The sequence below is a fragment of the Taudactylus pleione genome, unplaced genomic scaffold (genome assembly GCF_031769625.1).
Source record: "Taudactylus pleione unplaced genomic scaffold, aTauple2 ptg000248l, whole genome shotgun sequence".
Classification (NCBI taxonomy): Eukaryota; Metazoa; Chordata; class Amphibia; order Anura; family Myobatrachidae; genus Taudactylus; species Taudactylus pleione.
Genome location: NW_028284650.1, coordinates 1876721 through 1900314, shown reverse-complemented (window position 1 = coordinate 1900314; position 23594 = coordinate 1876721). Strand labels below are relative to the sequence as shown.

At 41.3% G+C, this 23594-nt stretch overlaps 1 protein-coding gene across 1 annotated transcript in view; it reads left to right on the top strand.

Annotated features, from left to right (window-relative positions):
• LOC148515545 (neuronal growth regulator 1-like) overlaps positions 1-22516 on the top strand; it is a 58523-nt gene extending 36007 nt beyond the window's left edge. The window contains exons 3-7 of the mRNA XM_088479861.1: positions 2734-3003; positions 15027-15260; positions 18355-18612; positions 19477-19737; positions 20794-22516. Coding sequence (XP_088335987.1) covers positions 2734-3003; positions 15027-15260; positions 18355-18612; positions 19477-19737; positions 20794-20891 — 1121 coding nt within the window. The 3' untranslated portion in view covers positions 20892-22516. The remainder of the gene's footprint in view (positions 1-2733; positions 3004-15026; positions 15261-18354; positions 18613-19476; positions 19738-20793) is intronic.
• Positions 22517-23594: the final 1078 nt, after the last annotated feature.

The following is a 23594-nucleotide window of genomic DNA, read 5'->3' as shown; positions in this document are numbered from 1 at the left end:
GCATTCACCACTGCAATCTTTTTGCCTCATTCGCCTGTTTGGATGCAAATATTTTGCATACTTTGATCATGCGCGTTCCTGCTTTTCGCCCTATTCAATTGCAAAACAGACAAAAACGCAGATGCGCGAATGGCGAAACTAGCGAAAAGTACAGCATATATTTAGGGGAAATCAGTCTGTACCCCATAAAAAGCCTAACTTACCATGGAAACCAATATAGAAGTATATTAACAGCCCTAATAAAAGTATTTTGATTTCTTAAATTGAGTCAAATGGCTGTTATATGCATATTTGCAAAAGTGTGGAAAAATAATTTTTACCAAATGTTTATGGTAAAATTAATCGTTGGATTTAATTTTGGGGTACATTAAAATGGGTACTAGTATAATTTTGTGTCAAAGTGCATTTTTAAAAACTTAAAAAAAAACACCAGCTGCAGCCACCTGCAAACCTAAAAACATTTGTCCCATGCATACAGCCCTCCAAAATACCAGACACTGTACTTTATACCCATTTTCAAACGCTTTTTAAATTTTCACCCCAAAATAACATGTCTTTTTTGGGGGGAAATTAAGATATATTTTTTTTTGCCTAATTAGTCATTAGGGGGGTGCCCAAAGGGTTCTGAACCAAGTCCCCACATTTTTAGTCCAAAATAGGGAGTTTGCACATATTTTCTTTTGCCTCTGCGTGGTGAAACTTTTTCACCTGTTTTTGCCTAGGGAGTTGTCATTCCTGCGAAAACGTCCTGGAATTGAATAGCGCAATATGCTGGAATGTGCCAAAAAGCGTCTTTTTGCATCTAATTGAATCCAACCCAAAGAGTCACACATGCACTAGATAATAGATACAGAGTCACACATGCACTAGATAATAGATGCAGAGTCACACATGCACTAGATAATAGATACAGAGTCACAAATGCACTAGATAATAGATGCAGAGTCACACATGCACTAGATAATAGATGCAGAGTCACACATGCACTAGATAATAGATGCAGAGTCACACATGCACTAGATAATAGATGCAGAGTCACACATGCACTAGATAATAGATGCAGAGTCACACATGCACTAGATAATAGATGCAGAGTCACACATGCACTAGATAATAGATGCAGAGTCACACATGCACTAGATAATAGATACAGAGTCACACATGCACTAGATAATAGATACAGAGTCACACATGCACTAGATAATAGATGCAGAGTCACACATGCACTAGATAATAGATGCAGAGTCACACATGCACTAGATAATAGATACAGAGTCACACATGCACTAGATAATAGATGCAGAGTCACACATGCACTAGATAATAGATGCAGAGTCACACATGCACTAGATAATAGATACAGAGTCACACATGCACTAGATATTAGATGCAGAGTCACACATGCACTAGATAATAGATACAGAGTCACACATGCACTAGATAATAGATGCAGAGTCACACATGCACTAGATAATAGATGCAGAGTCACACATGCACTAGATAATAGATGCAGAGTCGCACATGCACTAGATAATAGATACAGAGTCGCACATGCACTAGATAATAGATACAGAGTCGCACATACACTAGATAATAGATACAGAGTCGCACATGCACTAGATAATAGATGCAGAGTCGCACATGCACTAGATAATAGATGCAGAGTCGCACATGCACTAGATAATTGATACAGAGTCGCACATGCACTAGATAATAGATACAGAGTCGCACATGCACTAGATAATAGATACAGAGTCACACATGCACTAGATAATAGATGCAGAGTCACACATGCACTAGATAATAGATGCAGAGTCACACATGCACTAGATAATAGATACAGAGTCACACATGCACTAGATAATAGATGCAGAGTCACACATGCACTAGATAATAGATACAGAGTCACACATGCACTAGATAATAGATACAGAGTCACACATGCACTAGATAATAGATACAGAGTCACACATGCACTAGATAATAGATACAGAGTCACACATGCACTAGATAATAGATACAGAGTCACACATGCACTAGATAATAGATGCAGAGTCACACATGCACTAGATAATAGATACAGAGTCACACATGCACTAGATAATAGATACAGAGTCACACATGCACTAGATAATAGATGCAGAGTCACACATGCACTAGATAATAGATGCAGAGTCACACATGCACTAGATAATAGATGCAGAGTCACACATGCACTAGATAATAGATACAGAGTCACACATGCACTAGATAATAGATACAGAGTCACACATGCACTAGATAATAGATACAGAGTCACACATGCACTAGATAATAGATACAGAGTCACACATGCACTAGATAATAGATACAGAGTCACACATGCACTAGATAATAGATGCAGAGTCACACATACACTAGATAATAGATGCAGAGTCACACATGCACTAGATAATAGATGCAGAGTCACACATGCACTAGATAATAGATACAGAGTCACACATGCACTAGATAATAGATACAGAGTCACACATGCACTAGATAATAGATACAGAGTCACACATACACTAGATAATAGATACAGAGTCACACAAATGTGTCCAACTCTGAAAAAGGCGCTGGGTGAGGTCTGAAAATGGCAAAGACTTTGCTGTAAGTCGCAGTGAGACAATGATGCAATGACATACTGAAATCCAATGTCAAATCGTTGAATCGTATTACACATTATTTTAATGAAATTCTGTCTCTCCTCAGCTATTCTGCCAATTCCCACATTGCATTTTGAGAAGAAGATAATTGAAGAAGAGTACACAAACATCACGTGCACATTACCATACATGGCCCATATGGATGTACAACTGGAGATAAAGGGCAATGTAACATTTGATAATTGTGTGTCAATTAAGGGAAACTCCACTGAGGTCACCTGCCTGCTGGACGTCACCAAAGACATGCATGAGAAGGAGTTTACATGTCAAGCTCTTTTTAAAACCCGAAGCAATCCACAGAAGATGTATATTCAGAGTAAGTATAAATGCAATATCACATTAGCCTGTAGCTCATTGCTCCCTTGAGTCATAGGGCTATAATCACTAAGGGGCGGGTTTTCAAAACTGGCGAATTTCAGCGGTTTTGCCTGCAGGATTTAAAATGGCAATAATACTAAATGCAATCGCTTTGCACACAATATTCTTACTATTTTAAATACTGCAGGCAAAACTGCTGGAATTTGGTGGCTATGCAAACAAACCGCTTAGTAAATATACCCCATAGCATGTTAATATCTGGTCATTCAGGACATCCCATTTCACTTTATGTTATTATGAGGATTTTTATCACATACATGTTTAAATTGTATCTCCATAAAAATATTATTTTATGTAATTTAAAAAAAAATATTCAAGGTACTAAACTTACTATATAACTCTTGGGGGTACATTATTAAAGGTCAATTTTAATTGATTTTGTTCGATTTTAAATCGAACTGAATCTATCTAAATTTATATGTTTCAGGGTCTAAATCGCACATTTACTAACACTTAAATATCAATAATAAATCCTGTTACTAAATGTGTGATTTAGCCTCTGAAAACACATCAGGTTAGGTCAAAATCAATTAAAATCGACTTTTAGTAAATTTACCCCTTGATATTGCCTGCTATAAACTCAGAAACACACTGTTCTAATTTGACAGATACTGGCCACCCGTTGCTATTTCCACAATCATGGAAATAAACTGTGGACATCATTGATTGAAACATAAATTGTGAGTGGCTCTACTGTACCTATGAATTCTCTTACTAAGGTTACTTGCAAAAACATTTGCTAGAAATGTGCTCAAGGAGCTTCTATTCTTTCTGTAAAATAAGAAATTGCTCTACAGTGCTCTCTACATATGTTTTAGGCTGTCCTCTGAGTTGAATTGTTACGAAATGTCTAACCATCTTGAAAAACGTAACTTAAATAAACCATGCCACGTGTCTCTGATCTTCATTGAATATGGATATTTTAGTACCCAGAAATGAGTTATCTCCAAAGTTCTACAGAGTAGCATCTATGTCTCATTATTGTAACACTAGGATATGCCAGTGGTTCCCAAACTTTCTTGAAGCATGGTGCCCTATAGTCAATGGTGTAACAATGGCTGCGCAATGCAGTGATGTGCGGTGAAGTGATTGGCTGGGGAGGCACACATGGAGATGGGAGCCTGTCTCACCCCCTACTCACTGTAAAGGTGCCCACACACATGGTGATCTGCACACGATCAGCCGATGTGTACGATTTGTGTACGATTTCCCTTGAAACTCTCCCCTGCAGCTCAGCACACTATCTGCACACAATTTGGTGTTCAATCTTCAAACGATCTCTCCTGCAGTCAGACTTTCACAGTGCATCGCCTCCTAGATTGTCAGATCTGCCCTACTGCACGGCAGATCTGAAGATGCGATGTGCGACCAGCGATATTTTACACGATCTGTTGTTCCAATGTGTCGGAATCGGCAAGATCGGGTAAAATATTGCTATGTGTGTGGCCACTTTAACTCTTTTCTCACAACACTAAGCTTCAGTATCCATTGATTCTCCTACCTGCATCACTGTGTCTTCTCTTGCTCCTGCTGACAGCTCCGATCTTTAAACATTGCAGTGCACTTCCTGGTCACATGACACATCCAAGGTGTCCATCAGTGCTCAAAGCACACACCCCATAGAGGCATGCCTCTATAAGCTCTCTCTCTGTGCAGCATACTACTCGTGGAGTGGTCCCGCCCCCATCTCTGCAAGCATTGTCTGACTACACAGAAGTGAGGCTGAACTGCTGCTGCCTCATCTCTCATCTGCCTGCAATCCCAGTGAGCTCCATAACATTGGTGAGTGTTAACTATAAAAATTATTACAATAAACAAAGAAAATGTTTATAAGTTTTAAATATCTTCTTTGTATTATTCCAATCATTTTTATATCAAATCTTAGGAGTATGACAGGGGAGGATATGCCTCCCCTGCCTACCCTGACTGCACATCCCTGCGCAACTGGGGCCAGTACAGGGGCTTGTGGTCACGGAAGGACTACACCTGGCCCCACTGCCATACTTTTGCACAGGAGTAGATCTACCCCTTCCTTTCCTGGGCCATATCTCCCTACAAGGTGCAGTCCCAGGGGTATACAGTATTTACTAAAGTGTGGGTATAGAAGTGGAGATGTTGCCCATAGAAACCAATCAGAATCTACTTATCATTTATCTAGCACCTTCTAGAAGATAATAGCTAGAATTTGATTGGTTGCTATGGACAACATCTCCAATTCTATAAGCCCGCACTTTAGTAAATATACCCCTCAGTGTCTTCACCAGCATTCAGCAAAGCAGTCATGTGACTGGACTGTCACTGCAGCAGCTGCACCCATGACTCACTCCCAGCATCATTGCGCACAGGAAGTGCTGATGAGTCAGTCTAGCAACTCCTAGGGTCCTCTCTGATAGGCAGCATAAGAATGGAAGGCCCTTCTTCATTGGTAAGTAAACTACAGGGGGGAGCCAGGGACCAGTAAAGGAATCTGGATAAGGGAAGGGGAGTCCTGCAAGGGACAGAAAGGCAGAAGGAGGGGGAGCATTACAGAAATTACAGACTGGGGGAAGGGGGGTGATGAGGAGCATCTTAAAGAAATAAAAAAGCATCCAGATGGGTTGACTATAAGGAATATACAGACAAAGGGGGCCACTATAGTGAAATACAGACAAAGATACACTATAGGAAATATACAGACAAAGGGGGTCACTATAGGAAATATACAGACAAAGGGGGTCACTATAGGGAATATACAGACAAGGAGACACTATAGGAAATACTGTATACAGACAAAAGGGGTCACTATAGGGAATAACCAGACAAGTGGTCACTATAGGTAATATAAAGAAAAGGGGGTCACTATAGGGTAAATACAGACAAAGGGGTCACTATAGGGAAAATACAAACAAGAAGAGGTCATTCTAGGAAATATACAGATGAGGGGGATCAATTTTGGGAATATACAGACAAGGGGGGTCACCATAGGAAAAATCCAGACAAGGGGTCACTATAGGGCATATACAGAAAAGAGGGGTTACTATAGGGAATATACAGACAAGGGAGGTCACTATAGGGAATATACAGAGAAGGGGGGTCACTATACGGGAAATACAGACAAAAGGGGTCACTGTCAGGAAAATACAAACAAGAAGGGTTACTATAGGAAAAATACAGAATAGGGGTCACTACAGGGAATAAACAAAAAAGGGGGGTCACTATAGGGAAAATACAAAAAAAGGGGGGTCAGTATAGGGAATATACAGGCAAGGGGGTGTATCTGCATGTGAAATACTATGTTACAGTGTCAGCAGCTGTGACACTGTAATGTAGCATTTCGCATGCAGATACACCCGCAGTTGCACACAGAATATAGGCATGCCACATATCATTTTCATTGCCTGTGCATCCTATTGGCCACACTTTGCAAATAAGATGAATTCGAAGACAAAAGGTTGCATGAAAAGACGACCGGCGCTACCGAGGCATGCCATAGCATGGCGGGACTAGAAGGGCTGTTTAATGCGCTAGGAATTAAGATGTATGTGGATACTTCAGTATTTGCTTCAGCGAATGGAGGAACAGCAACAAGCCATCCAATCCTACATGGCCAGCCATGACATAGGGAGAGGAGGGGGAATGTACCTTAGACCAGCGCAGTAAAGAATACTTTCTGAGTTGTGCAAGGAGCAGAAACCATTCAAAGTAGCTATCTGTGAAGTTAGTTCAGACACTGCAAGCTTGAGTAAAGTGATTCCCCTAATCAGACTTCTGGAAAAGCACCTTGAGAAACTGAAGGAGGAGATAAAATGAAACAATTCCACTAAGTATGTTTGACTCGTAGATCAAGTCCTTTATTTGATTCGCCAGAATCCAAGGGTCATCAACATCTTCAAATTGGATCACTACAGTTTGGCGATCATGCTTGATCCTAGGTTTAAGTCATACATCATGTGTTTCTTTCCAACTGACACAGATCTTAAGAGATGCAAAGAGCTTCTGTCAAGCAAGTTGTTAGCTAAAGTGGCACATGACATGACAATGTCTCCTCCTTCTCTGGCAACTGCTATCACCAGGAAAAAACTGAGCTTTCCCAAAAGACACACGGGTGATGCGGATGAGTCAACACAACATTTTGACATCTGTTCAAATCAAAAATAATTGCCCCAAATTAGTGACACATTTACCATAACGCAATCTGATATTGTCACCATCCATAGAATATTGGATTATTATTTTAATGACAGTGTACAAATAGACTTGTCAGATAGTCCCTTTGACTACTGCAAGTAAAAAAAAATTGCAATTTGGAGGCCTTAAGCTGCCCACCATCCAGTGTGTACTCAGAAAGAGTTTTCAGCACAGTCGGGAGACTGTCAGCGATTTGCATAGGAGGCTACTTCCTCAAAAGGTGGAAAAGATGATGTTCATCAAAATGCACTACATATACCACGAGAAAGACCTTTGCTGCCAATTACATCAAAGTGCAGAGACCTCTGCAATAGTGGATTCCAGCAGCTGAGTTAATATTGTGTGAAGATGATATTAACACAGTGACATCACAAGGGTGGTGTGAACTGCACCGAGGGGTGACACCAAGGTGCAGACACCACCCTCAGTGACAGGAGCCGGGCAATGCACTGTATAATTAAGTGCAGTACTCGGCTCCTTACACTGTGAGGGAGCCGGCCGGCACTGTACAAAAGGCAATCATCATCTCTGCACCCGCCCTGCCCCCCAGTAATAAGCATGGTGTTGGGACCACGGGGGTTAGGGCATGAGGCCATGCCCCCTACCCATGTGGCCACGCCCTGCCTGCGAGGCCATGCCCTCTTTTGGTGGCGCGCATAGTCAGCATCCCTCCCCACACCGGGTGACACAGCGGGGAAGGAAACAGCTATATTAACACTGATGAGGGTGAGGAGGAGGATGATGTGGATGATAATGATATGTTACCAGGGAATGAATATGAAGTCCCGGCGGCTGAATAACTGGTTCATATACCGACACCAGAAGCCCGAAGGATGACAATGTTGACAGGTAGTACCCTAACCCTACCCCTCGCCTCACCCTAACTCACAATTAGTGGTGCCTAACCCTAACCTCTCCCCGGTGGTGCCTATCCCTAAAGTCCCCCCGGGGGTGCCTAACCCTAACCCCCCCTTCCCGCACCCTAACCCTCCCGGGGGAGGGGTGTCTAACCCTAATCTCCCCTGGGGGTGTAAGCCTGACCCCACCAACTACCCGTAGCCTAACCCTAACCCTCCCTGGGGGGGTGTCTAACCCTAATCTCACCCTGGGGCCTCTAAAAATAATGCACCCCCTCAGCAGCTAACATATTACTACGCCCTCAGAGAAGACCTGCGATTGTAATGTATTACCAGCGCTAGAAAGGAGGTTTCAATATTTTGCTTTGCATGTACAGTATATTATGGTGAAGGTGTGGGGACACTTTCCTTTTTGATACTACCTACCAGCAGCTGAATAGCGCACACATCCACTTATCAATTTTCTTTCCTTCTATTAGATTACTACGCCCCGCTTACTTTCATTCGGGATACAGGCTGTCAGGATCTCGTCGTGGGCTGAAGATAGGTGTCAGGATTTCGATGCCTACTTTAGTCCCGGGTAGGGATTCCGACGGCCGGCATTCCGGGCACCGGTGAATGAACTACATCCCCTTACCAGTGTAGAGATTAATAGCAACACTGCTGCCTAAAGTCCATTGGTAACTTGTTTTGTGGGGGCCCAAGCAAACCAACCACTTCAGCCACAAAAGTGGCAGTCCCTGTCATTGACGTGATTGGCTTGTTAAACTGTGCATGTCCTTTTTAATATACAACATAAGGGAGGGACAATTCCATCTTGCACCTCTTTTCCTTGCATTATGCGCTGTTTGAGGTTTTGATGACTGTCTTTTTGCATAGACATTTCTATAGTTTATTAACCTGCCATCCTGTCTGCTACTGCTGTGTGACAATGTTTTATAGATGTCCTATATACTTTTAAACTGTGGTGTGTTTGTGCCGCTGCTCTGTCCCTTAGTTTAGCCAATCAGCTAGCTGCAGCCTTTGGCTTATATTGGTGAAAACAATATTTTGAGGTGGTCAAAATTGTTATTGAGGTTAATAATACTGTAGAAACAAAAACAGGTCCATATTATGTGATTTTAGCTGTTTTTATTTATTTATTTATTTATTTTAAAAATACAGATCCAAAACCAAAACATGTGACGGTGGTTTTGGCAAAACCAAAACAAAAACATGACGATGATTTAGAACCAAAATCAAAACACGGGGGTCGGCGCACATCTCTAGTTAATTCCTATTGAAATGACAACAGCTAAAATTTTTGCAGCTAATTGAATATGACAAACCTTCGCCTGGCTGAAATTTCATGTGCTGCCAATTGGATATGCCTCATTGTGTTATTTAGTCCCTATTAAATAGCTTCATTTTATTAGGTATATATTATAGTTGTTGAATACAATGTGTTATTTTAACATTCACCGGGTAGTTATGCTATTTAGGCTGCTTAATTACTAAGGGGCCCATTTATTAACTATCTGGCTTTTTTGACCTGTTAATTATTTTTTGTTATCGGCACTATTGGTGGCAATAAGAAATTAAGTTCCACTGGCATGCATTAAACTACACCTGCAGCAGGGACAGTGACTCCAATAAGAGCTCGTCCCTGAGATGTGTAAAAGAAAAGTCATTGCATCAGCAATCACTGTACTTTCATTTGCCAAGGGTCCACCGCGCTGCTGCACATTTGCAAGTGGTGAGTTCCGGAAGAGAATCTATGAATCCCTTTCCTACTTCTCGTTGCAAAGTGTACTGTAGACTATAGGCTATAATGGCGTTAGCTACGGTCCAAGTTGTTTGACTTTGAAAAAATGTTTTCTAGTATAAGTTGTTCCAATATTGATAGAACTAACACATATTTTCTGTTTTTATGTAAACAGTTTTGTCATAGGATATTGTTACAATTAGAAGGTATACTGATTCAGGGCTGTAGATGTGATATATTATTCCCACTGCCAATCTGTGTGTAATCAGGCAATCCTCACTTTACATCTCTTTATTTTCATATTATATAGCAGCCTGATATGGGGTTTAGCTGTTGACCAGTGACAAGTGAATTGTCTCATGAGTTGCAAGTAAACTTGAGTTCATTTTATTTCAACTATTGTATTACTGTATAAATAGGTTGTCTCTATCAACAAATTATTTTATATTGGGATGTCACTATTGCTTTCTTTTATAAATTTAGTAAACCATTTCTTTCTATAAACTCAATATAAACTCTCCCTATATCTCATTCTATTACTCTATATAACCTGTCAATATATCCCCTCCTATTACTCCATATAACTTCTCCCTATATCTCCTCCTATTACACCATTTAACCTCTCCTTATAACTCCTCCTATTACACCATTTAACCTCTCCTTATAACTCCCCCTATTACTCCATATAAACTCTCCCTATATCTCCTCCTATTACTCCATATAACCTCTCCCTATATCTCCTCCTATTACTCCATATAACCTCTCCCTATATCTCCTCTTATTACTCCATATAACCTCTCTCTATATCTCCTCCTATTACGCATTATAACCTCTCCCTATATCTCCTCCTATTACTCCATATAACCTCTCCCTATATCTCCTCCTATTACTCCATATAACCTCTCCCTATATCTCCTCCTATTACTCCATATAACATTTCCCTGTAGTTCCTCATATTACTCCATATCACATCTCCCTATATCTCATCCTATTACTCCATATAACCTCTCCCTATTTCTCCTCCTATTACTCCATATAACCTCTCCCTATATATCCTCCTATTACTCCATATAACATTTCCCTGTAGTTCCTCCTATTACGCCATATAACCTCTCCCTATAACTCCTCCTATTAGTCCATATAACCTCTCTATATAACTCCTCCTATTACTCCATATAACATTTCCCTGTAGTTCCTCCTATTATTCCATATAACCTCTCCCTATATCTCCTCCTAATACTCCATATAACCTCTGCCTATATATCCTCCTATTATGCCATATAACCTCTACCTATATCTCCTCCTATTACTCCATATAACCTCTCCCTATATCTCCTCCTATTACGCCATATAACCTCTCCCTATATCTCCTCCTATTACTCCATATAACCTCTCCCTATATCTCCTCCTATTACCACATATAACCTCTCCCTTTATCTCCTCCTATTACATCATATAACCTCTCCCTATATCTCCTCCTATTAATCCACATAACCTCTCCCTATATCTCCTCCTATTACTCCATATAACCTCTCCCTATATCTCATCCTATTACTCCATATAACCTCTCCCTATATCTCCTCCTATTACTCCATATAACCTCTCCCTATATCTCCTCCTATTACACCATATAACCTCTCCCTATATCTCCTCCTATTACTCCATATAACCTCTCCCTATATCTCCTCCTATTACTCCATATAACATTTCCCTGTAGTTCCTCCTATTACTCCATATCACCTCTCCCTATATCTCATCCTATTACTCCATATAACCTCTCCCTATATCTCCTCCTATTACTCCATTTAACCTCTCCCTATTTCTCCTCCTATTACTCCATATAACCTCTCCCTATATCTCCTCCTATTACTCCATATAACCTCTCCCTATATCTCCTCCTATTACTCCATATAGCCTCTCCCTATATCTCCTCCTATTACTCCATATAACATTTCCCTGTAGTTCCTCCTATTACTCCATATCACATCTCCCTATATCTCATCCTATTACTCCATATAACCTCTCCCTATATCTCCTCCTATTACTCCATATAACCTCTCCATATTTCTCCTCCTATTACTCCATATAACCTCTCCCTATATCTCCTCCTATTACTCCATGTAACATTTCCCTGTAGTTTCTCCTATTATTCCATATAACCTCTCCCTATATCTCCTCCTATTACTCCATATAACCTCTCCCTATATCTCCTCTTATTACTCCATATAACCTCTCTCTATATCTCCTCCTATTACGCATTATAACCTCTCCCTATATCTCCTCCTATTACTCCATATAACCTCTCCCTATATCTCCTCCTATTACTCCATATAACCTCTCCCTATATCTCCTCCTATTACTCCATATAACATTTCCCTGTAGTTCCTCATATTACTCCATATCACATCTCCCTATATCTCATCCTATTACTCCATATAACCTCTCCCTATTTCTCCTCCTATTACTCCATATAACCTCTCCCTATATATCCTCCTATTACTCCATATAACATTTCCCTGTAGTTCCTCCTATTACGCCATATAACCTCTCCCTATAACTCCTCCTATTAGTCCATATAACCTCTCTATATAACTCCTCCTATTACTCCATATAACATTTCCCTGTAGTTCCTCCTATTATTCCATATAACCTCTCCCTATATCTCCTCCTAATACTCCATATAACCTCTGCCTATATATCCTCCTATTATGCCATATAACCTCTACCTATATCTCCTCCTATTACTCCATATAACCTCTCCCTATATCTCCTCCTATTACGCCATATAACCTCTCCCTATATCTCCTCCTATTACTCCATATAACCTCTCCCTATATCTCCTCCTATTACCACATATAACCTCTCCCTTTATCTCCTCCTATTACATCATATAACCTCTCCCTATATCTCCTCCTATTAATCCACATAACCTCTCCCTATATCTCCTCCTATTACTCCATATAACCTCTCCCTATATCTCATCCTATTACTCCATATAACCTCTCCCTATATCTCCTCCTATTACTCCATATAACCTCTCCCTATATCTCCTCCTATTACACCATATAACCTCTCCCTATATCTCCTCCTATTACTCCATATAACCTCTCCCTATATCTCCTCCTATTACTCCATATAACATTTCCCTGTAGTTCCTCCTATTACTCCATATCACCTCTCCCTATATCTCATCCTATTACTCCATATAACCTCTCCCTATATCTCCTCCTATTACTCCATTTAACCTCTCCCTATTTCTCCTCCTATTACTCCATATAACCTCTCCCTATATCTCCTCCTATTACTCCATATAACCTCTCCCTATATCTCCTCCTATTACTCCATATAGCCTCTCCCTATATCTCCTCCTATTACTCCATATAACATTTCCCTGTAGTTCCTCCTATTACTCCATATCACATCTCCCTATATCTCATCCTATTACTCCATATAACCTCTCCCTATATCTCCTCCTATTACTCCATATAACCTCTCCATATTTCTCCTCCTATTACTCCATATAACCTCTCCCTATATCTCCTCCTATTACTCCATGTAACATTTCCCTGTAGTTTCTCCTATTATTCCATATAACCTCTCCCTATATCTCCTCCTATTACTCCATATAACCTCTCCCTATATCTCCTCTTATTACTCCATATAACCTCTCTCTATATCTCCTCCTATTACGCATTATAACCTCTCCCTATATCTCCTCCTATTACTCCATATAACCTCTCCCTATATCTCCTCCTATTACTCCATATAACCTCTCCCTATATCTCCTCCTATTACTCCATATAACATTTCCCTGTAGTTCCTCATATTACTCCATATCACATCTCCCTATATCTCATCCTATTACTCCATATAACCTCTCCCTATTTCTCCTCCTATTACTCCATATAACCTCTCCCTATATATCCTCCTATTACTCCATATAACATTTCCCTGTAGTTCCTCCTATTACGCCATATAACCTCTCCCTATAACTCCTCCTATTAGTCCATATAACCTCTCTATATAACTCCTCCTATTACTCCATATAACATTTCCCTGTAGTTCCTCCTATTATTCCATATAACCTCTCCCTATATCTCCTCCTAATACTCCATATAACCTCTGCCTATATATCCTCCTATTATGCCATATAACCTCTACCTATATCTCCTCCTATTACTCCATATAACCTCTCCCTATATCTCCTCCTATTACGCCATATAACCTCTCCCTATATCTCCTCCTATTACTCCATATAACCTCTCCCTATATCTCCTCCTATTACCACATATAACCTCTCCCTTTATCTCCTCCTATTACATCATATAACCTCTCCCTATATCTCCTCCTATTAATCCACATAACCTCTCCCTATATCTCCTCCTATTACTCCATATAACCTCTCCCTATATCTCATCCTATTACTCCATATAACCTCTCCCTATATCTCCTCCTATTACTCCATATAACCTCTCCCTATATCTCCTCCTATTACACCATATAACCTCTCCCTATATCTCCTCCTATTACTCCATATAACCTCTCCCTATATCTCCTCCTATTACTCCATATAACATTTCCCTGTAGTTCCTCCTATTACTCCATATCACCTCTCCCTATATCTCATCCTATTACTCCATATAACCTCTCCCTATATCTCCTCCTATTACTCCATTTAACCTCTCCCTATTTCTCCTCCTATTACTCCATATAACCTCTCCCTATATCTCCTCCTATTACTCCATATAACCTCTCCCTATATCTCCTCCTATTACTCCATATAGCCTCTCCCTATATCTCCTCCTATTACTCCATATAACATTTCCCTGTAGTTCCTCCTATTACTCCATATCACATCTCCCTATATCTCATCCTATTACTCCATATAACCTCTCCCTATATCTCCTCCTATTACTCCATATAACCTCTCCATATTTCTCCTCCTATTACTCCATATAACCTCTCCCTATATCTCCTCCTATTACTCCATGTAACATTTCCCTGTAGTTTCTCCTATTATTCCATATAACCTCTCCCTATATATCCTCCTATTACTCCATATAACCTCTCCCTATAGTTCCTCATATTAGTACCATATAACCTATAAAACTAATAAACCTAGTTTAGTAGTTTGTATTTATTGCACTTACTACTGTAGATACGGTGTTCCCATCTATTGTCACTTTTCTCCAGCTGAGCCCTCCTTCGCACACTGTCCAGGTGAACAGATTTGGATTGAAGGACAGATAAACAGTTTCTACTGTAATGCTACAGGATACCCACCACCAACAGTGACCTGCAAGAAAGACAACACTGAGTATAAAGAACTGCAGAAATTCACAGCATCAAGAAATATGTCTGGAAAGTATAAATGTAGAGCACAAAGTTTTGATATGATTTCAAAGACAGTCACAGTGACTGTGCAGTGTAAGTATCTGTGTGTGGGATGTTGGGTAATGATGGGGGAGACAGTAACAGTGACTGTGCAGTGTAAGTATCTGTATGTGGGATGTTGGGTAATGATGGGACAGTAACAGTGACTGTACAGTGTAAGTATCTGTATGTGGGATGTTGGGTAATGATGGGGACAGTAACAGTGACTGTACAGTGTAAGTATATGTATGTGGGATGTTGGGTAATGATGGGGACAGTAGCAGTGACTGTACAGTGTAAGTATATGTATGTGGGATGTTGGGTAATGATGGGGCAGTGACTGTGCAGTGTAAGTATCTGTATGTGGGATGTTGGGTAATGATGGGGACAGTAACAGTAACTGTGCAGTGTAAGTATATGTATGTGGGATGTTGGGTAATGATGGGGCAGTGACTGTGCAGTGTAAGTATCTGTATGTGGGATGTTGGGTAATGATGGGGACAGTAACAGTGACTGTGCAGTGTAAGTATCTGTGTGGGATGTTGGGTAATGATGGGGACAGTCAGGGCCGAAACTAGGATTTTTGTCACCAGGGGCAAGACAGTAATTTGGCGCCCCCCATGTAATTCCCCCTGCAGTAGTGCCCATATTGTAATGCCCCCATAGTAATGCCCATATGTTAATACCCCCATAGTAATGCCCCTGTAGTGCCCACCATACAGTAATGCCCCTGTAGTGCCCATGCTCCCATATTAATGCCCCTGTAGTGCCCATGCTTTCATAGTAATGCCCCTGTAGTGCCCATGCTCTAATAGTAATGCCCCTGTATTGCCCATGCCCCCATAGTAATATCCCTGTAGTGCCCTTACAGTAATGCCCCTGTAGTGCTCATGCCCCCACAGTAATGCCCCTGTGGTAATGCCCCTGTAGTGCCCATGCCCCAATAGTAATGCCCCTATAGTGCTCATGCCCCATTAGTAATGCCCCTTATTGCCTATGCCCCCATAGTAATGCCCCTGTGGTAATGCCCCTGCCCCCATAATAATGCCCCTGTAGTGCAGCTTATTAAAAAAAAAAATACTTACCTTGAACCCCGCTCCTGCATCCAGCGTCTCGTCCGGTCCGCCGGCTGGTCCTTGGAACTATGGGGGAGATGTCATGACGTCTCCCCCATAGTGCCCGTGGGGAGAGCCGGAAGCTGGAGTTCGGGAGAGAACTCCAGCCTCCGGCTCCGGCTACACCGCGTCGCTGCAGAGAAGGAGCCGGGCGCCCGCTGGTAATAAATATTACCAGCGGACGTCCGGCTTGGAGCCTCTCTGCAGCGCCGCCCTGGAGGTCACTGGCACCAGGTACAGCGGCTCACCCGGTGCACGTGCACCTCCAGCCCCCCCCTAGTTGCGGCCCTGGGGACAGTAACAGTGACTGTGCAGTGTAAGTATCTGTATGTGGGATGTTGGGTAATGATGGGGCAGTAACAGTGACTCTGCAGTGTAAGTATCTGTATGTGGGATGTTGGGTAATGATGGGGCAGTAACAGTGACTCTGCAGTGTAAGTATCTGTATGTGGGATGTTGGGTAATGATGGGGACAGTAACAGTGACTGTGCAGTGTAAGTATCTGTATGTGGGATGTTGGGTAATGATGGGGCAGTAACAGTGACTGTACAGTGTAAGTATCTGTATGTGGGATGTTGGATAATGATGGGGGAGACAGTAACAGTATCTGTGCAGTGTAAGTATCAGTATGTGGGATGTTGGGTAATGATGGAAGAGACGGTAGCAGTAACTGTACATTGTAGGTATCTGTATGTGGGATGTTGGGTAATGATGGGGACAGTAACAGTGACTGTACAGTGTAAGTATCTGTATGTGGGATGTTGGATAATGATGGGGACAGTAACAGTGACTGTACAGTGTAAGTATCTGTATGTGGGATGTTGGGTAATGATGGGGGAGACAGTAACAGTATCTGTGCAGTGTAGGTATCTGTATGTGGGATGTTGGGTAATGATGGAAGAGACGGTAGCAGTAACTGTACATTGTAGGTATCTGTATGTGGGATGTTGGGTAATGATGGAAGAGACAGTAGCAGTAACTGTACATTGTAGGTATCTGTATGTGGGATGTTGGGTAATGATGGGGGAGACAGTAACAGTGACTTAGGAGCCTATGTAGCAAGCCATTTTTTACATAAAATTTACGCAGAAACTGGAGCCATAATTTTATGTATTGTCCCTATGTACTAAAAGCACAATGCAGGATATTTCACAGAAATCTCCTGCAGAGTGCTAATTACTAAATTAGCGCTGCAGATCGCAATCCCCATTATTATCAATGGGGACTATGATCTAAGTCTATGTAATAAACTCCAAAAAGCAAAGCTTTTCAGAGTTTAGTCCCGGTAGTTTATAGAGATGTGCATTTCGGTTCTCCAGAAATCTGAATCCAACCAAATTTCGTGAATCCGGTTGAGTACGAGTCGTGGTTCTAATCTCCCGAGGAGGTCTGGGTAAATCCGGATTGCGGTTCTGATCCTTTTGCGGTTTGGAATTTGGATTTTAAATTCGAATTTCAGGTTTTGGATTGCATAAATTACACTATATTAGCTATTTTTAAAACTTTTTATCTATTTTTACTTAAAAATCCAGATCCAAAACCAAAACACTTGAGGGTGGTTTACAAAACCAAATCCAGATCCAAAACCTTGAAGGAGATACAGATCCAAAACCAAAACACGGGGGTCTGTGCACATCCCTAGTAGTTTACACCATCTTCAGATGGTGTAAACTACTGTAAGCCTATGGGGTCTCCAGAGGCAGGAGAGAGGTCTTTCATTCTCTTCCTTTGCAGCCCCTGGCCGGCTCCGGAAGCTGACACTGTGAAAGACTTCTCCTAAATGACGGGGATATAACACGCTGGGACAGTGGTTACCGCAACAACATTCCCTGCGAGTTCTCCGGTTGTATAAAGCGGGGATATTTTTGTTAAAAATTAAAATATCCCCAGCGAGTTAGGTAGATAATAATCGCAGCTGGTACGTGATCATTCATGCATAGACCCCTTAAACTGTTTAAACTGATTTTTTTTCTCATGTTTGAAGTTGAACCTACTATATATTTTTATTAACATCTTCTATCAATTATTTTCAGACAAACCTGAAAAATTTAAAATTGCAGTGAACCCTTCTTTGCACAAGGAAGGGGACAATGTGACAATTAGTTGTGAGGCGGATGGTAACCCTACTCCTACATACAACTGGAGCACCCCATCACCCAATGTAAAATTCTCTCAAGGCAATAAAGTTATTACTGTCTGGAACATGACAAAGAGCCACCTTGGAAGATACATCTGCACAGTGCAGAACGAGTACGGGAAAGCTACGGTGGAAGAGGACATAGCTCTAGAAGGTACACAATTTCTCTTTCAGATGGTATTAATTTATTTTCATGGTTCTTTAGAGTAGGATCTGAGCACCTTATTGTGCTATACCCCATCTACTGCTTGTCTGTGTGCCCTCTGTATGGTATTGGGCAGATAGACAAAAGGCAGCCAGTCAGATCATTTGTAAGATCACAGTGGCAAGAGATGAGTGTGCTTATTGGATAGGGAGCAATGACCTGTACGTTATTGTGATTATGTTAGTGAGGACAGGACAGTGTGAGAATGGGGAAGTTCTATGGAAGCAGGAGAATGGGGATATTAGTGCAATTATCGAGACAGTAAGTCTAGCAGGAGCCTTGGGGTACAGAGTTTGAAGGGCCCATCATGATGCTTCAGCCATTCTACTGCAAGTCCTACTCCTCTCTGCTATCTTCTCTCTGCTATCTTCTCTCGCTGACCTGTGAGCACTGGAACCCTCAAAATGCTTTTACTGGAGCTAACACCAAAACTAAATTCTACACAGGGGAAAAGAACTCTTTGCTTCTTTTGTGTGCTGAATGTAGTCAAACTGTGGTGGGGTTTTTTTGTGATCCCCCAGGAATTCTACAAATAAAATAGGCATTGTCAGTTAATGATGGACTTTCCTACGTAGTCAACAGTATAAAACATGGAAGCCCGTGTGTTACATCCGGGTGTCTGAGGAGTAAGTACAGACACGTGACTTTATAGATAGGTCAAACATTGCAAGGGTGTCGATTTTTAAGGATAGTTCCCACCAGAACATCTGGTTTGTCAAAATGAGCATACATTTGAGCTAAGCCAGTCTATTCCCAATAACTGTGATGGATCGGTTTTATGATTCTTAACATTTTTGTATTTTTTTTTTTCAGCCAAGCCAAGTATATCAAATATTATAGTCAAGCCGTCCATGGCAGCGCTACAAGGGAAGACTGTGACGCTGACCTGCGAGGCCAATGGGTACCCCCCTCCTACGTACAGATGGCACAAGCCAACACTCAATGTAGTGTTCTCAAAGGATAACCGTAACATTACCATCCTGAAGGCAGAGAAGGAACATAATGGGAATTATACCTGCACAGTTGAAAATAAGCATGGGTCAGACACAATGACACAGAGTATCACTATAGAAGGTATTGTCGCCCCCTTTTCAAATCTCATGTTATCCAATGGTCGCCAAGACACAGACCTGAGCAGCCTAGATTCACAGTTAGTGATAATGCTATATCTGCTTTATAAAATCAGTGTGAAAAGTAATAGCTATTGCAGGAGAGCATTCGCTGTATAGATCGTTGCACGTGATAGCTGGTTATGGCCGTTTATCTCTCCGCTCACATTGTCACTGCCTGATTTCATTGGGAAAGAACTGCAAGGAAATAGATGGAGAGAAATGGGACAGTAGTTGGAAAGACATATGGGGGAGATGTATCAAATCTTCTAAATAGTAGAGGCAAGGCTGGATTATAGGTGGGGTGGCTGGGGAGGTCTTCCCGGGGCCCCCACACTTAGGGGGCCCCCACACACTGTCCCCGACCCCTGCTGATTGATCCGTTGTCAGAGTGTGTACCCTACAGTACTTTAGTCCTTATAGCTGCTCTGCTCAGGATTTAAAGACATACTGTAAGGCTGGCAACACACTTACACGATATTGGCCCAATTTTTCAGGTTTGGCCAAATCCGGCATATCGTACAGTGTGTATGCCCGATGTGCGCGTTCCCACAGTTGCATGTGTTATCATGTGATTGGCCAGGCTGCACGGTCAATCACATATTACATGCAGTGCCATACATATTAATGAAGGTCGGAACAAGTAATCGCTCCGTCGCTCATTAAATCATGTAGTGTGTACCGGCAATCATGCTTTGCAGGGTGAAGGCAAAATGCCCTGAACATCGGCACGATTGCCGGTCATTCGGGTGTGTACCCACCCTGACACTTAAAGTAAGAGAAAAATGTAAGAGTTGCAATGAATTAATGGGTGGTTTAACAATAATGACACCTCAAAGTGACATTTTTATGTTTCCCAGCATTCCCATTTCCTTAGTGGTACTAATGAGCGTTTCCATATGAACACTTCCCAAACTTCTATACATAGACTGTGTAGGAATGCTGTAGATGATGAATAGGGTTAGGGGGACTTTATTCCTTCATTCACCATCCTCCTCATTCTCCTTACGTTCTTTTTCAGAAGTCGCAGGAGACAACAGCAGAGGAGAACGGGCGGAACTTGCAGCAGCGACCTTGACCGTTCTGATATCCATGACTTTGATTTCCTATTTGTGTTAAAGATCAGCATCTGCATCATACATTCCCAGGGACACCAACACTTCCTTTGGTTTATTGTTTCTCCAGCTCAGAGAACCCAATAACATTCCTTACAAGTTAGTCTACAGTTTGTACATTTTTTTTTATAATTTTCGTACATGACAAAGTGTAAGGCAAACTGGGAAACAACAGCACGACAAGCAGTATGGTAGGCTGAAAGGGCAAGAGAAATAAATATACAATCTGAAACATTGCTACAAAAAATACAAACAGGCACATACACTCGGAAATGGTGTGAATTGCATGAAGTAATGCTGTGTGTACACTGTCCAATTATGGGCCCGATCAGCCGATAAGCATTTAGTCGGCCTGTTAATTGCACAACCGATCAGTAATTATCGGTCTGTCGGAAATGCTGAAATCATCCAGCATGTCCGATAGATGCGATATGGTCAGCCTCATCTCCCCTGTTTCTTCATAGGAGAGGAATAGGGAAATGTTTCCTCGATACTATGTCCATACACTGTGAAATATCTCACAGTGTTTGGTCACGATATCTAATGGTTTCAGCTTCTCAGATAAAATATCTGTCAGTCCGACATACATTATATCTGAGTGTATGCCCAGCATAAGGAGACTCATTTATAATGTGGGAGAGGAACAGAATATGGGAGAGGGACAGAAAGGAGTTAAAGGGGGTAATAGTGCCCAATTTGTGGATCACTAATGTAGCAGCTAAAGTGCGGGTTTATAGAAGTGGAGATGTTGCCCATAGCAAGAAATCAGATTCTACTTATCATTTATCTAGCAATTTCTAGAAAACAATAGCTAGAATCTGATTGGTTGCTATGGGCAACAACTCCACTTCCTAAACCCCCCACTTTAGTAAATATACCACTTCATGTCCAGAAAGAGGTTAGCATAGTGATACGATATGGTAAAAATGCACAACACAATTGGTAACAAGCTAGTAAATATGTTATGTTAGAGCAAAAGATCTGACAGTCCACGGGTAGAGGAAGAACAGGAGGGGGGTATGGAAGTTGAACCATAGACACCATATTTGGGTAATGTTTGGGGACCTGTTGTGGAGGTTGGCATTGATTTTTTTACATGGCAGCTAGGTGCCAAACTTTACCTTTAACCAACTATAGGGAAGGGCCATAGGGGCGTTTCGAGTGGGAAGTAATCAAACACAGGGCTACTCTAATAATCTAAACTGTCAGTCTATTAGCAGGTCCACCATACTGTATGTGAACAAAGGAACCCAATTCCACGCACCCTCTCCAACAACGTGAGGAGGCTGAAGCAAACTTCCTATGCAATTTGGTGGTGACCAGGTGCCACCTATAGAAATATTTTATGTGTTTTCTTTGATTTGTCTGGAAATTGACAATTTATAAATATTTTTTTCTAATAAAGGACCACAAATTCTCCTCTAGCGGGGGACCCAGAAGTTTGTAAATTTTGGATTAAAGTATTACATATTAAAAAGAACAAATTACATTGTTCTTGTGTTTTCCATTTAGCACAATCAATTAAACATAATATGACTGCAATGAATGGTACAAATCAATATAATAGGCTTTTCCGGTGGCTGATCACCAAAGTACACACTTAAGTGGACTGCTCCCAGTCAGGTTACTTTATTGGGTCCTACACAATATTATAAAATGTTTAATAAACACTTTTTTATTGTCTGCAAAAAGTTGTTTATTTTAGGTGCCCAGAGATATACGATGAAGCTGATCTATTAATATTGCAGCTTTTCCATGTGGTATATTTTTGTATCCAATGCAGAGAGCCCAGCAAATGTATGTAACAGTAATAACTTATGCCTCATTATATAAGTGTATTGCATAGAAGTCAGTGAAGAAAACTACATACACATATTTTACCAAATGCCCCATTAATCATGTTTCGCTATGGTGCCTAGTATACGGATGTGAGTAACGGGAAGTGGGTGTCCTTATGTCAGGCTGCGTTCGCAATGTGAATGCAAACATTTAAATAGCACCGCTGAAATTAGAAACTACGGTGCAGCAGAATTGCGAACCGTAGTGAATCAGGCCCTGAAAGTAAGAATTAGGTCATATAATAGGAGATGCATTCTTGACTTTGATTGAAAAATGCATTGATTTATTAAGTAAATCAATTAATATCCAACCAGTAAAGGTTAGTGGGGTCAATCCAGTTAGGTGTGAATTGTGAGGTGCGAGGTGCAAGTTGCTGTTTTCTCTTCAAATTCGCACAACGAATTCATTTTGCAGTCCAATTAGCAACTCGCACTGAATCAGTCAGACTGAATTCGCATTTTTCCATTGTCACCTCCCTGAGGGTGTAAGATGGAAAGGAAAATCTTTATAGTAAGGTTAAAATGTCGGGACACGTGCTGAACCTCTTGGACACCCCGCCTAATGACTAATTAATGTCATTTTTTGGGGTTAAAAAATTGCATCAAATCACCCCAAAATCAACTTTTTCGTGCCAGTGCGTTTCAACGCCGTTGCAGGGGCGTGCATAAACTATATCACACAGATATCTCCTACTTACCTTCCTGTCACCTTGTGTGCTAATGTAACATGGATTATCCGGCCAGGAAAACCTCATTCATATTAGAGGTGAGAATAAAAAATTGATTATGGTTTCCTTTCAGTACTTAATGAACAATTATGGGCGTCTTTTGGCGGTCGCCCATCTGCAACTAATGCCGCTACAAAGTCC